This window comes from Colius striatus, chromosome 3, assembly GCF_028858725.1.
Source record: "Colius striatus isolate bColStr4 chromosome 3, bColStr4.1.hap1, whole genome shotgun sequence".
NCBI lineage: Eukaryota > Metazoa > Chordata > Aves > Coliiformes > Coliidae > Colius > Colius striatus.
The window spans coordinates 26,779,105-26,793,951 of NC_084761.1; the positions used below are offsets into that span (position 1 = coordinate 26,779,105).

Below are 14,847 nucleotides of genomic sequence, written 5' to 3' on the forward strand. Positions count from 1 at the left end.
CTGTGCCAGTTCAGGGGGCAGGACCTGCTTGGCAAGGATAGATGGCAAAATCCTTTATCTGTCATTTCTACTGCTGCTCTCCCATTTCTGTGATTGTCACTCAGATGTAGCAGTCATCATGAAAAACAAAATGGGCTGGTTTATTCTCTTGATGTTTATGTCTGCTTAGTTAGTTGTCAAATCATTGTGTATGAGGCTCCAGAGGGTCAGGGCTTCTTGTGCTTCTGTTGTCAAGAATTTCAATTTCATGATAAAACTTCCTGGGTTAATCTATCTCAGGCCAAGGTGGCTTTTGTACCATTTGTGAATGGTCAAAGGAATTGAATATGGTACAAATAAATAATGACCTTGTATAAAAGGACATGTAGAAAAACAGTGTTTTGTCTTCACTTCCAGCAGATATATAAGATATTAATGAAATATTTCCTGTGTTTTTAAAGACACATCATTCTCTTTAATGCTGTGGAAAAGTTCTGGCAGGCTGACAATAATCTACTGTGGGCATAAATACTGAACACAAACTGAAAAAGTAAATAAATGAAAAAAGCTCACTAACTTGAATTGACTGAAAGTGGCTTGGATCCCTGAGTGGAAGACATCTCCCAGTATGGCATAGATACTTACCACAGTGTTCACAGTTGTCTAGATCTCTCCACTCTGAAGAAATCCTGTTGGACAAAAAATGCTTATCAGGGAAACAGCTGAGCTCCTTGCAGCCTTCTCTGCAGTAGAAACGCCCTCTGAGGCAGAGGAGATGGATGTGTTAGGATCAAATATCCCCTCAGTGTATTTAAATGTCTGTAGCAATTTATATTTCCAGGGTCTTTGATGAAGGACAGTAGCTTGACATACCAAAATCAGTTCCATCACAAAGTCTAGCACTGGTGAAAATGTTCAGCTTTCTGATAGTTACGTTTGAGAGGACAGAAAGATGAAGCATCCTTTAGGATGTGGTCTCTGCAGACCCTCAGAGGACTGGTGACCATAGAGTGCAGCCACTGAGAGCTCGGAGAAAGATGCAGCAGGTGAGACCAGGTGACTCAGTTGTTCTGTGGGCACGGTCAAACCTCTATCACTAAACTGCTTAACTTTGGGATTGTACTGGTGATAAGTCAGAATGCCCTGGCAATTGTTGGTCTGTATGAAAACAGAATGAAAAAGGAAAATATTATGGCAGGTGACTAGAAATAGTAGAAATTGTAGACTTAAATGTCTGTGTTGGTTGTATTCTGAGCAGCCTAACCCATGTAGTTTCAACTAAGTGGATAGTGTCATGGCAAATACTATAATTTAAATAATATTTTATCTATCAATCTAGTTATCTTAATTAATTCATGTATACCTTTGCCTCTCTTCCTGTGCAACAGCCTTACCTACCTTTCTCCATTCCTTGATGAGCAATAAGGACAGACACCCTTCAGCTACTTAGCTTTCGTGTTAGCAGAACTTCAGAGTTTGGTGGCTGTTTAATATTTTGGATCCAAAACAAGCCCTTTTGGGTTGTTTCATAATAAATGTAAAACAGCTGTGTCTTCTTCTTTCTTTTTTGAAATGTTACATACCAAACCCGGCAAGGAGAGAAAACAAAGCTCTGCAGCTTTTTGGATTAACATCAGCAGGGCAGCAATCTTACTTATGAAAAATTAGGAATAAAGAACACACAACAACCTTTTAGGAACTATCATTACTACTTGGAAAAGCATACAAATATCAAATGTGAAAGGAAATTTGTTTAGGTGTGCATATGCAAGGAGAGTAGATGCTAGTGAGTACTTCTAAAGTAACCTTTATGTTTGCAATTGGAGGAGACCTTTGAGAGAGAGAAAAACAGATTATTTAAAAAAAAAAATTAAAGTGCAAGAGTGTTTTTTTTCCTTCCTCAGAACGGAGAGTTGCCAATATATAAACATTTCAGGGAGAATTTTACACCACCTCATCTTTATGTCAGGCAGCATTTAATGGTTGAATGATCTCCTGACCCGGGACTTGGCAGCTATCCTCCAGGGTCCGACTTTGAGGATTACAATGACAGTCTATCAGTGGATCTTTTCCAATATAAACTAGACTAGGACCACTTAAAATCAGTTGCTATCAACAAGTCAAATTAACTTTATTTATGTTAGAGCCTTTCCTATCAGTATTTTATAACAATGTGGAATTTTAATATCCGGAGGGGCTTTTCCTGTTGTTTGTGTGATTTCGGAATGTTCTAATTCATGTGATTAAGAGCAATTTACCTGATTTCTTTCAAAATTACGTGATTTGTAACATTTAGGTCCAATCAGCATCTAACTCAGGTTGCTCACACAACTTTTCCCAATTCCTGCTTCTTACAGGTGGAAATAACACTTCAGGATATCAACGACAACCCACCAGTATTCCCTACAGATATGCTTGATCTGACTGTAGAAGAGAACATAGGAGATGGATCTAAAATATTGCAGCTGACAGCCATGGATGCTGATGAGGTAGTTTCATATTTGAATATTTGTACTAAAAGTGTTACATTTTTATCTGTTCTGTTTGTGAGAGCTTGGCCTTGGGAGTCATTGTGGTCCTGCTTTAAACTGTGTTTGGCCAGTTCACAAGACTGTTCCATGTCATGGAGTCACACAGAGGAAAACACACACGAGCAAGCGAGATAAATACTCTGTTATTTGAAGGCTACTCACTGGTCTGTATATAACGAGTTATACTAGCAAAACATTCTATTAATGAGTGCTTCCACGGCAAAAAATGCCTCGCATTTTGATTTTAGATGGTCTTGTTATAAGTCTCATCATGCATCATATCCAATGCCTTCTCAAAGGTGCTGGACTGCCAGCTCATGATAAAGATTTATTGACATTCAGTTTAGAACCACAGCTTGAGACCTAAACTAACTTTGAAGCAGAGATGTTATAGTTGAACCCAATTTCAAGGTGTGAACATTAATGTAAAATGAACCTTAGAGAACAAGAAAACTTTTGATAATGCCTGTTCACCTTTTGACTATTACTTAATATCAATATTATCCATTCCTAAAGGTTTCATTTCACCAAAACCAGGGGAAATAATGCAAAAATATGGGCTCTGTACATGAACTTGTTTGCAAAATAGTTTTGCCCATTTAGATTCGTTACTGTGACGGTACTGCAACTAAGAAGCCATTAAGCAGCTAGCAAAATCCTTTGAGCAACTGGTGTTAAAACAGTTGGCCAGTCAGCTTAGTGAGGGGTATTGCAGCCTTGTTGTATGGGTCAAGCATATATACCCATTTATAATTTGATGTATTAATTTCTTTTGGAAAGAGGGTTATGAGAATGTTCCATATTGTTTAATTCACTTGAACTGATTCTTTCCAGTAGGGAAAGGTATGAATAAAGCAAAGAAGTTTGTGTTGTAATGCAAATAATAAGGCAATTCAACCTTCTAAAGAGAATTTTATTTCTGGCCTTTTTTTTTTGTGCTAGCTTGGTTAGTTGTCCTGTGGTTGTTAATTGATGTACTTAACCTTACTATTACAGAGGGAACCACTGGAACACCTCCAGGAGTGGTACAACTGTGATTGTGAACATTTTTGATTTTCTCTTTATTTTCTGGTATCAGCCTGACATATAGACAAAAGAAAAGAAAAAAGATTTTTGGAAAAGTGTTTATCTGTGACAAAAATTCTAGCTGTTTGTCTTCGGATTAGCAAGAAGTACATATTGAACTACTGTTCTCTGCTGTGAAGTGGCAAACAGATATCTAGCAATGTATAATGCTCTAGCCTCTTTTTGACCATTCCTAAAGTGCACCTAGTACGTTATCCATTCTGAAGCACTTCACCCAGTGGCAATTAACTTAATATTAACTTAACTGAATATTTGTAACTCAATCCCTTTACAGAGCTCAAAGTTCTTCAGCAGTGTGCAGTTTATCTTTTTCCTCCTTCTTTGAAGTTGAGGGCACGGTGAACACTCCTTGTTTTTCATGCAGTTTTCCTGACATCACACCTTTCTGGCTCTTTCTTTGCACATGCAACCTATATATGCAGCTCAGTAAAACAGCATGCTGCCCTTGCTACATGCCTGGATGCTTTCAGAATCAGCTTCAGCTTTAGAAGGGGAACAGCAAATTTCAAACCCATATCTGTTATAAGAACATTGTAGAGATCTGAGATGTTAAGACATTCTCTAGGTGCTAAGTGGTACCAAAGGCTTTAACAATTAAAGCAGCTTCTAGCACTTTGCCACTTTTTAAAGTCAGTTGTCGAGGTGAAATTTCTATACAGCTTTTTAATATGTTTTACATATCTGTGTTTTGTTCTGCTCCTCACCTAACTCACGTGAAGTTACTAGTTTGATGAAATGAGGATCACATGTGGTTGTGGTTTTAGCTGTGCTCTATTAGGAGGACGCTGGCTAGTCAAACAAATGGTGTAGAATGAGGTCATCTCTGAAATCTTAAATTCTCATCAGATGTTTTTGCTGAGTAGCACAATTGGAGGAAAGTGTGTGACAACCCCCAGGCACACCTGAGCACACAGACGGCTGTGTATGCTGAAGTGCTGCATGCAGCAATTCAGGGTTGGGCACCAGTAGAAGCTTGTTTTCTTTCTAAATTTCATATTATCAGTTAGCTCAGTTCATGTCTTTGAAACAACACTCCAGAGAAAAAGTTTGGCAAGAGATACCCTCCTAAGTTCAGCTACGTATGCTTGTCTCATCTCGCAAATATGAGTGGGCATTTATCTCTGTTAAATTTGTCTTTTAGGTAAGAATGTTTAAAGCAGCTACAGGACTTCTTTCTCCCTAATCTCTTTGATCTGTTGTTTGCTGTGGAAGTGCTACTCACATGCCAGTGGCAGATTTCAGCTGTGAAACCTATGCTCTGACCTAGCACCAGGGCAGCACGCAATAAACATCTGCTCACCCACCAAAATGCATTGCTAGGCATAGTCATCACTTGATGTATAGGCACGTGGATCCGATGTTGGAGGTTACCAAATCTTCAGTGCCCTTAAGCCTTCCCTGGAAAAAAGGAGGACGTGACCCCAGCATCTTAGGCCTCTTTCTGTTTTCCCTTAAAGACCAATATCAGTCTGCTAGGAGGCAAAATTTATATCTGTATACTGGCTTTTGGGAGAAATGTCACCCAAGCTAGTACTGCATGCTTTAGCCAGATGTTTATTTTCCTTGGGCCATGCACTGCATCACACCACACAACTCATTCTGAGGAGGGGGATGAAAACAGAGCTCAGGTAGCATCACTTTGTATATAGAGAACATCAGTACTCCTCAGAGATGACATCTGTAAGGTGGATCGATTTTCTTGTTAATAGTCAGTGATGCAGACTAGAGGCAGGTGACTTTTCTTAGTATTTGTGACATGGCAGAGCTGAGACAAAATACACTGCATCAGTATTTGTTGAATGGAAGTTTCCACATTATTTTGCTAAGTTTTAATTTCAACATTTAAGGAGCAGGGAGAGGAGGTGATAATTTTTCTATGTAATGTTACCTTTTCTTAATTTTCCTTTTAACCAAAATGCTCAAAAGTTTATACGACTCCTTTTATTCCAAGGATAAATGAGATACTTCAAGCCAAAAGCAAATGCTTTTGACTTCCAGCACAACCCAAGAGATCAGAACTGTGATTTTAATGACACGTGATTTGTTCACTCTGAGGCTGTTTACTTACAGGGCTAAATGTATCTCCATGCAGAAACTGGCTTTTATGAGGCTGCTGCAAGCACAATTCCTGTGGAATTCTCCTGACCTGTAGCTGCAGCTCTTGCCATGCATACTGGCTAGTGGAGTTCCCGCATGGCTGCCACTCTTCCTCCTTCCTTACTTTCCTCCCTCTCTTCTCCCTTCATCCAACCTTCAGAGAGAAAGAAAAGCAGAGATAATCCCACTGACAGGAATTTAATGTAACCTTTAAACATAAAACAAGAAGAATAAACATTGAACCCGGTAATGAGGGAAGATGTTATGCTGCTCAGTGATGCTGGCTTGAAACTAAAACGGGTATCAGAGCTTTATGGTATTGACTCAGCACGATCCTTTTATAAACAGTGGAGCAAAAAGTATCTGGGTAATCTCATCATTTCACTTCTCGTAAATAAAATTTGTGTGCGTATTCGTCTTTACTGGGGGACTGAAGCAGGGACTGGGCAGGAAGGCTATTTCTTAAAGGAAACTGTTCTGAAAAATATTCACCAATTGCAGTTACTGAAACAATTCTTGTCTAACTGAAAATTGTGATGTGGTTTTCCTGGCAAATAACTTGATTTGACCACTTCTGTTTTTACTTAGGGAGCCAATGCCCTTGTCACATACACTATTATCAGCGGTGCAGATGATAGCTTCCACATTGACCCTGAGTCAGGAGAGCTGATAGCCACCAAACGCCTGGACCGCGAGCGCCGCTCCAAGTACTCCTTGCTGGTTCGTGCTGATGATGGCCTGCAGTCCTCAGACATGAGAATAAACATCACTGTTAGCGATGTTAATGACCATATCCCCAAATTCTCCAAGCCGGTGTATTCCTTTGACATCCCGGAAGATGCCACACCAGGTAAACAGGAAATAGCACTCAAATTTACTGTTTTTTTTTTTTCTTTTCACCAATCCCCAGAGACTTAAGGGGGAGAGGATAGCAGTCCTATCTGACTTGGCCAGGAGATAGATGATGCTGAAGGCACCTATCAGATGAGGTGGAGAAATGGAGGAAATCACATCATGGTCAAATTTCAGTGGAAAATAGAGAAATGGTTCCCAGTCAAATAAACACTAGATGCAGTGTAGGAATTATGCCTATATCCCAATGGAAGCCTCTGAATGCAGCTACTTAAAAAATGGCAAACACAAAAGTAGTAAGTGGAACCACTTAAAGGATCCAAATCCTGTCATGAGATAACCTATCATGAAAAAGATATCAGGTGATGCTAGTATTGATTTATGAGATGTCTTCAGGGAATATGGCTTACAGTACTTAAATCATCAAGTATAGGATTCCAGAATGGAAGACCACAAAGCTGCCAGTAATATGCCGATTCCTTAATAATATTCCCTATATGCACTTAGGTACTAACCCTAACATCATATTTCCTTGATCTTTGACTCCTGTTTTTGACAAGGTTTTTGTAGAAAAGCTAACCTTTAGATAATTAATTCTGGTTCCTAAATATAATCACCTACCTCTTGAGTGCTTTTCTTTTTTTAAATCCTGTTTCAAATGCAGGAGTGTTTTTGATGTTGAAAGTTAGGTTATAAACTAGAAACTATTCAGACCCACAAAAAAAGTTTTAAAAAGCTGTACCATATTCACAGAATCCTAGAATAGTAGAGTTTGGAAGGCGCCTCTAGAGATCATCTAGTCCAACCTCTCTGCTAAAGCAGGTCCACCTAGATCACGTCACACAGGAATGTGTCCAGGTGGGTTCTGAAGACTTCCAGAGAAGGAGACTCCACACCCTCTCTGGGCAGCCTGTGGCAGGGCTCCCTCACCCTCTCAGGAAGTAAGTTTCTCCTCATGTTCAAGTAGAACTTCCTGTGTTCCAGCTTGTACCCGTTACTCCTTGTCCTGTCACTGGGTGCTACTGAAAACAAGGCTCATCCCATTCTCATGATACTCACCCTCTAGGTATTTATGTTGATAAGGTCCCTCCTTCATCTTCTCTTTTCCAGGCTAAACAGCCTGAGCTCTCACAGCCTTTCCTTGTAAGAGAGACATTCCAGCCATCTCATCATCTTTGTAACCCTCTGCTGGACTCTTCCCAGAAGTTCTTTATCACTCTTGGACTGGGGAGCCCAGAAGTGGACACAGTACTCTAGATGAGGCCTCACCAGGGCAGAGTAGATTCTTGCTTGAGTCATTGGTGAACTGTACATTTGTGTCTTATACCGGGTTCAGCAGCAAGGGATGCCAAAAAAAGAAAAGGGCTGACTTTGTACTGGTGGTGCTTCAGCTTCTTCTGTTCTCGCTAGTGATCCTAGAGCAACTGGCAGGCTCATCCAGAGGGGAAGCACTACAAGGTTTCCCCTTTGGGGCTCTGCTCTCTGTCTCAGTCATCCCTGTTCCCCTTGCAAACTGGATTAAAGGAAGTTGTAGGACTATCCTCCATTCTATTGTTAAACAGTTTTCATTGTCACATTGCCCAAAAATAGTTAACTTTGCTGCAATGCATGTAATTCATCTGGTTCCATGGAAAAGAAATTAAATCATTTATTTTCTTGGAAATGAGCTGATCTTAATTAGAATTAGTGTTCGAAGTACTAAAAACTGACACTTCATTTCCAGACTTTAGTAAGATAGGTCAGTCATGTGAATGCAGCTATGCAGAAATGAAAACAATGGCACAAATTCACAAGGAGTTGAATTTCAGAAAACAGTGAAGAATGAACCCCTATAAGGTTTCCAGTTTTCTAACCGCAGTTACCCTGCAAAAGCACTTTTTCAAAAAGTAGAGCTGGGATATTTGGTATGTCCTGATATTTCAGTTTCTGCATTTAGAAATATCTAGAAGGTTTCAGAGCTCATGTTTTTCTGCAGGGAGGAAAGGGTCCTTTGAGTCGTAGGAACAAAACACCTAGTGAGATAAAATGTACTTTTGCCTCCATTGATATCTAGCCTAGACATATTTGTGTTTAAAGATAAGAACAAATATTCCCAGCCATTTCTTGGGTTGTTGGGGTTTTTTTTTAGTAGCCTAGTAGCCCTTTAAACAGCATACTGAATGCTACTCCTTCTAGCTTTGAAAAAGCTTTCATGATAGTTAATCATAGAGTATTGAGGCTTGAATTTCTGCTGGAGGATACCTAATATTCTACAAAGTTGCTTGACAATGAACTGGCTCTGACCACATCAGTGAGCTGCCTTTTGCAAGTGGATGATTTTGTTGTTCTATTGTGCTGTGCAGGTTCCTTAGTGGCAGCCATTCTCGCCACTGACGATGACTCTGGTATCAATGGGGAAATCACGTACACCGTGAGTGAAGATGATGAAGAGGGTATCTTCTTCCTGAACCCTGTTACAGGGGTCTTCAACCTGACTCGTGCTCTGGACTACGAAGCCCAGCAGTATTACATCCTCACCATCCGCGCAGAAGATGGGGGAGGCCAGTTTACCACCATCAGAGTCTATTTCAATATATTGGACGTCAACGATAACCCACCAGTGTTCAGCATGACCTCATACAGCACATCTTTGATGGAGAACCTGTCTCCAGGATCCACTATTCTCAACTTTAGTGTCACTGATGCAGATGATGGTGAGTGTTTCCTCATATTCTGTGTCTCTGATGATAAAGACATATATCACATTAACAGCATATTAGAAGAAAGGGCAAATTACGGCTATCCTTAGGCATCTATCATATGATTAAATTCACTGCATACTGTCTAAATAGAAGTTATTTCTCTCATATTTCACATTAGGTTTGAGCAGGTGACTTCTTCCCTTTTTTTTTTAAATTTGTGATAAATTAAAAATACAGTCAAATACTGCTGTTGCCAAAATGAATTGCAGAGCTGTATTTTTACTTAGAGCATGTTACAGCAGTTGAACTCCATGATTTCTCCCCTGGTGATTAGGTTGCACATTTAAATTAGACGTAAGCCTTCTTTCAGATTTGTTATATTTTTTCCTAGAGTTTCTAGTATATTCCAAATAAAATTCTGGCAATATGAGATATGCACTTCAATGTACAGTAACTTCTGAGTGTGTGATGAGGAGAATTGTCATATACAGAACATTGATAGTGGGGGTTAAAAAGTTATTAAAAGTAAGCGTGGGAAAGCTTCTTATTAAAATAAGCTTTAATCTTGGGATTATTTGTGGCATCTAGAAGGTGTTAATGTGTTCGAGTGTAAAAGATAAATCTTCATACCTTGCTTTACTATACTGCAGTAAAATTTATGTCCAAGAAAGAATAATTCTGGAATATGGGCATGATATAGATTAAAATAATTCCATTCTTCAGTATCCACAGACATTGGTGTTACAATACAAAATTACTCATAACACTCTTAGTAACTTAATAGTGAAGGTTATTTTTGTGCCATGTTAAGCAACATTATGTCCTCTCAAGGATGCTGTCTCAGCAAAGTCTGTAGAAGTGTCTTGCACTGAAATGTGTGCTTCAAGCACAAAGCAGCTACCTGCTTTGAGACGTCTCAGTTTATGTATGTAAAACTACTGAGCTGATCAGGATTATTTAGTAGACCAGTTTTTCTTCAGGAAATGCTGAGTTGTTGAACTGAAACATTTTTGTGGGTACATAAATTTTGTGCTGATGGATAAAACTTTCCATGGTAAAAATTGTGCAATTGGTTTTGAGATCAAACTGAGAAAGTGAATGAGAAGAAATCCCATAAGATAAGCCATAAGTCAAAAATTAAAACTTGGTGATATTCACAATTCTTCCATGGATCTCCTGTTCATCACTCTTGTTAAAGCTTTTATTTTATGCAAATGAACTATAAATCAGAGGAGGAACTTGTGCTTGCACTATACATACCCAGAGAAGGAATTATTCCTTCAGATCTGTAGATAAATGGATTTGTGTCTAATCTCTCTTCTCCTTTATTTCTTATTTTCCTGTTAGGAGTACAATGCTTGGTTTCAAATCTTTGTGGAATTAATTTTGCTTAACTATTATGTGTCTGTTTTCCTTTTCTCTTGCACCTCATACATTAATTTCCATCTGCATGCAGTGGACATGAACTATATCGTAGCAGTGACATATCATTTTACATTCATCATGCAGTCAGTTATCAAGGAAGCAAATGAGTATGTGGGGAGCAATGCAAGGAAAAGTCACATATCTTGCCTTTTGTGTTTTCTGTTACACTTACTTTTTTAACAGACTGGATTTAAAATAAATAGGGCAGAAATTTCATTCCAAGAGTGTGCCAGATTGAGTTCCCCGATAGGACCGTAACTTGAATAAATGTTATGATCTATTAGTGTTCCTGTTTCAAGCCCAAACTTGTTATCCCGTGTTGCCTTACATTATCTAGAGTACAGAAATAGCTAGTACTATACTCCTCTGCATATGGCTCACAGATAATGCACTCAATGCACACAAATATAATTTATTGATTATTTATGTTATATGATCCTATAGTTTGAAGGAGCTCTGAAAATAAATTGTTTTATAATGAGATCTGCCTGTTATTTTAGGATAAACACTGATAAAAGACAGAAACATGGTGATAGTGAAACCGCTCCCGTTTTCATTTTCTTGTTCAACATACCCCTTGGGAAACAGTAGCTGTTTATCTCAGCTTGGACAGTTTCATATACAGAGGCATAGTAAATATCAGATATAGCTCTTGATTATTGACAGATTAATAAATAAATAAATAAATGATTAAAATGGTTTCCTTAAACATATTCATGTTGAGACTTTGATTTTTTTTTTTTTTGGGCCACATCAAGTTAACAGGGAAATCTCAGGGCAAAGCACATGCTTGTCTAAAAAGTGTAGCAAGATATTTCTCCAGGCAAAAACTGGTGGGATTTCCCAGTTAGAATCTAGAGATCTTTACAGAAGGACTATTTACTTATTAGCAAATAAATAAAAATAGAGACAAGATGCTTAAAAGAGCATCATCATAAAATTGGTGGCTCCATGTCTGAGCTCCTACGCAGAGTTTTACCAAATTAACCCTCGGATTAAATAAAGCTCAGCAAAGAGGATGCTCGTGTATTTTCCCTAAGAAAATGCCAACTGCAAACCTGGGGAGAGGGAATAGATTAGGTGCACGATGACAGCTTGACATGCTGTGTTTAAAAATGAATAGTTTATTAAGAAATGTTCCTGGCTCCACTGATATTAAAGCAACTCTCCTTCTGCTTCGTGGTTTGATTTATGTGAGCATTAGCAGCAGTGAAAGCTATGTGAACAGGGGATGAGGAATGAAAAGGTACATGGACATGAGAGAAAGAACAAGCAGTAAGCTTTACAGAAACAAATACCACCATAGAAAACACTGGGCGAGGGAGGTGCGGAAAAAGAGTATTTTAAAAGTAATTTTCATCTGTAAGATCTTATTCCTACCCATCTGCAAACTCAATTGGCAAAAATCTTGAATTACCAGAAAGTACTTTACTGAAATCTGAAGACTTTCATCCATATAATTAGTCATTTGAAAATACAATTGAAGAAAAAATAGACTAGCATTAAAGTTTCAGTGTGTCACTGATCAAAGTAGTGTAGAAACACTAATATCTGGCATATAAAAGTATTAATTTATTTAATGGTATTAAAATATTTTGTCTTTCGTGTTTGATTCTATTTATTTTGTAATTAGGTTCTTACAAGAGATGGAGAGAGAGGGACAGATGCCAATTAGAGCACATGCTAGGGGGAAGAAAAGTAAGGAGCGACTCAGGTTCCCAAGTCTGAGCATTAACAATAGTAGAAATTAATAAATCTAATGCAGGTATAATTATATTACCAAAGCAATTCAGTTGGAGGGAAAAAAGGTTCTGAGTAGAAGTGACAAAATGCACATCAAACTAATCAAATTCTTAATCAGACAGCTTGGTTTCTTTGCTTGAAAAAATGGATTTGAGGTATAAATTAGTAGCGGTCTGTTAATCTGCTAATCCTAAATTACAGTCTCTATGACCCAAAACAGAAAACAACATTTTCAAAATTAATAAAAATAGGAGTAAGAGTTGTATACGATATATATGAGAGAAGACTCATTTCAGTTAGGTGTTCCCAAAAATTAGTTATTTAGAGTGAACTCTGGGATTGAAGTGCTAACATACGTTTGTTTCCTGTGTGGCATATTTAAGGTCACCTCACAGCCTACTCAAGATTCAGAATGCATTTCCCTTACCAGAATTATAAATCTTTCCCTTGACCATAATTGCTAGTTATATTTCAATCTGAGATGAGAGCTGTTCATCTGATATTTTGGAATAACATGCCATATATGGGAAGCATATTTCTACCCAATATTCACTCTTGGCTTGCTCCAGCTAGCCTCGGGAGTTTCTGATTGTGGCTTTTTTTAATTGGGTGGAAGAATTCATGAAATAATTACATTAATAATAATGTTGCTTAGTTCAGTTTTATGAGCAGCCAAACTATTAAGTCTTGATTTCTGAAGGAAAACCCTTTGAAATCTTTATCCCTATTGTAGATGGGGAAAAATTACACATGTTGACATCATGCAGCTTCTGCTGAATGAAATGCAGAGATGAACTCTGCTGGCCTTTCCCTCTGCATCTGCTCTGATTAACATACTTCCCTCTCACTCTCTTCAACTCTCATCAGAAAATAATTGTTTCAAAGGCTTTTGCTCCACCGTGAAATTTGACCGAAATTAGTTGATGAATTCAAAAATGATGATGAGGAGGCTGAACAGGCAGCATGATTCTACAGTCCTCATTTCCATATAAAATGAGGCCACAAACACTAATATCTAGATCGGTGGGATGGAGTCATGTTCTCTACCTTTCTTCTCCCTGTCACACCAGGCTTGAACTCGCAGCTGTCCTTCAGCATCGCATCCGGAGACAGTGCAGGGCAGTTCAGCATCAACAACAGTGGGGTGCTGAGCATCAGGCAGCCCCTGGACCGGGAAAGCCAGTCTTTCTATAGTCTCATCGTGCAAGTCCATGACATGGCCCCTCTCCCAGCCTCCAGGTACACAAGCACAGCCCAAGTCTCGATTATTCTGCTGGACGTGAATGACAGCCCTCCGAGCTTTATCTCCCCAAAGCTGACCTATGTCCCAGAAAACACGCCGATAGATACGGTTGTGTTTAAGGCACAGGCAACCGATCCTGACAGTGGTCCAAACAGCTACATTGAGTACAGTCTACTCTGGCCTCTGGGAAACAAATTCAGCATCGGCACTATTGACGGAGAAGTGAGGCTCACCGGGGAGCTCGACAGAGAAGCTATGTCCAACTACACCTTGACTGTAGTAGCCACAGACAAGGGCCAGCCATCCCTTTCTTCATCTACGGATGTAGTGGTTATAGTCCTGGACATTAATGACAACAATCCAGTTTTTGCCCAAAAGCTTTATAAAGTAGAGGTGGCAGAAAATACTTTGACAGGAACAGATTTAATCCAGGTGTTTGCTACGGATGGAGATGAAGGTACAAATGGGCAGGTCCGCTATGCCATTGTGAGCGGAGATGCCAATAATGAGTTTCGGATCGATTCTGTGACAGGGGTGATAACAGTTGCCAAGCCTTTGGACAGAGAGAAAAAGCCTTCCTATACATTGACCGTTCAGTCAGCTGACCGTGGGAGCAGCCCAAGGACTGATACCACGACGGTCAGTATTATTCTGAAGGATGTAAATGATTATACGCCCACATTTGAACTTTCTCCCTACTCTGTGAATGTCCCTGAGAATTTAGAGACTCTTCCAAAAGTTATTCTCCAGGTGAGTACATTCAGCAAATAAAAACATATCTCCTACAATTATTAGCATGCCTTGGTAGATGATATTAATGTATAGCGTCTTTCTTCCAAAATTAAAAAGGTGCAAGGTAATTGAAAAGTTGCTTTTTGGCTGTAATGTAACATGCAGTGGTTGTTGTCTTATTTTCCGTAGTTTTTGGGAGGAGGTGGGATGTTTTTTCTTGTTTTCTACCAAAAGTTTATATTAGATTATTTGGAGCTTTGTTTGTGTTTTCCCTATCTTCCTGCCTACATTGGGACTTTGTTTTCTCTATCTCTTGTCTGAATCTCAACTTTCATGCAACATATCTCTTGATCTAATCATGAGGTGAAGCTCAGTGCCAGACACTGAAAGAGCACTAAATGGATTCAGGACATGCAATGCTTGCTTTGATACGGAGCTGAGCCAGTACCAGATCATCTATGGTTTTCATTGAGCCCAA

The 14,847-nt window shown here is 39.0% G+C and overlaps 1 protein-coding gene across 1 annotated transcript in view; it reads left to right on the forward strand.

Annotated features, from left to right (window-relative positions):
• Positions 1 to 14,847, forward strand: part of FAT4 (FAT atypical cadherin 4) — a 145,188-nt gene that overhangs the window by 71,423 nt on the left and 58,918 nt on the right. Inside the window, exons 2-5 of the mRNA XM_010197115.2 lie at positions 2,337 to 2,468; positions 6,282 to 6,543; positions 8,888 to 9,238; positions 13,465 to 14,387. Coding sequence (XP_010195417.2) covers positions 2,337 to 2,468; positions 6,282 to 6,543; positions 8,888 to 9,238; positions 13,465 to 14,387 — 1,668 coding nt within the window. The remainder of the gene's footprint in view (positions 1 to 2,336; positions 2,469 to 6,281; positions 6,544 to 8,887; positions 9,239 to 13,464; positions 14,388 to 14,847) is intronic.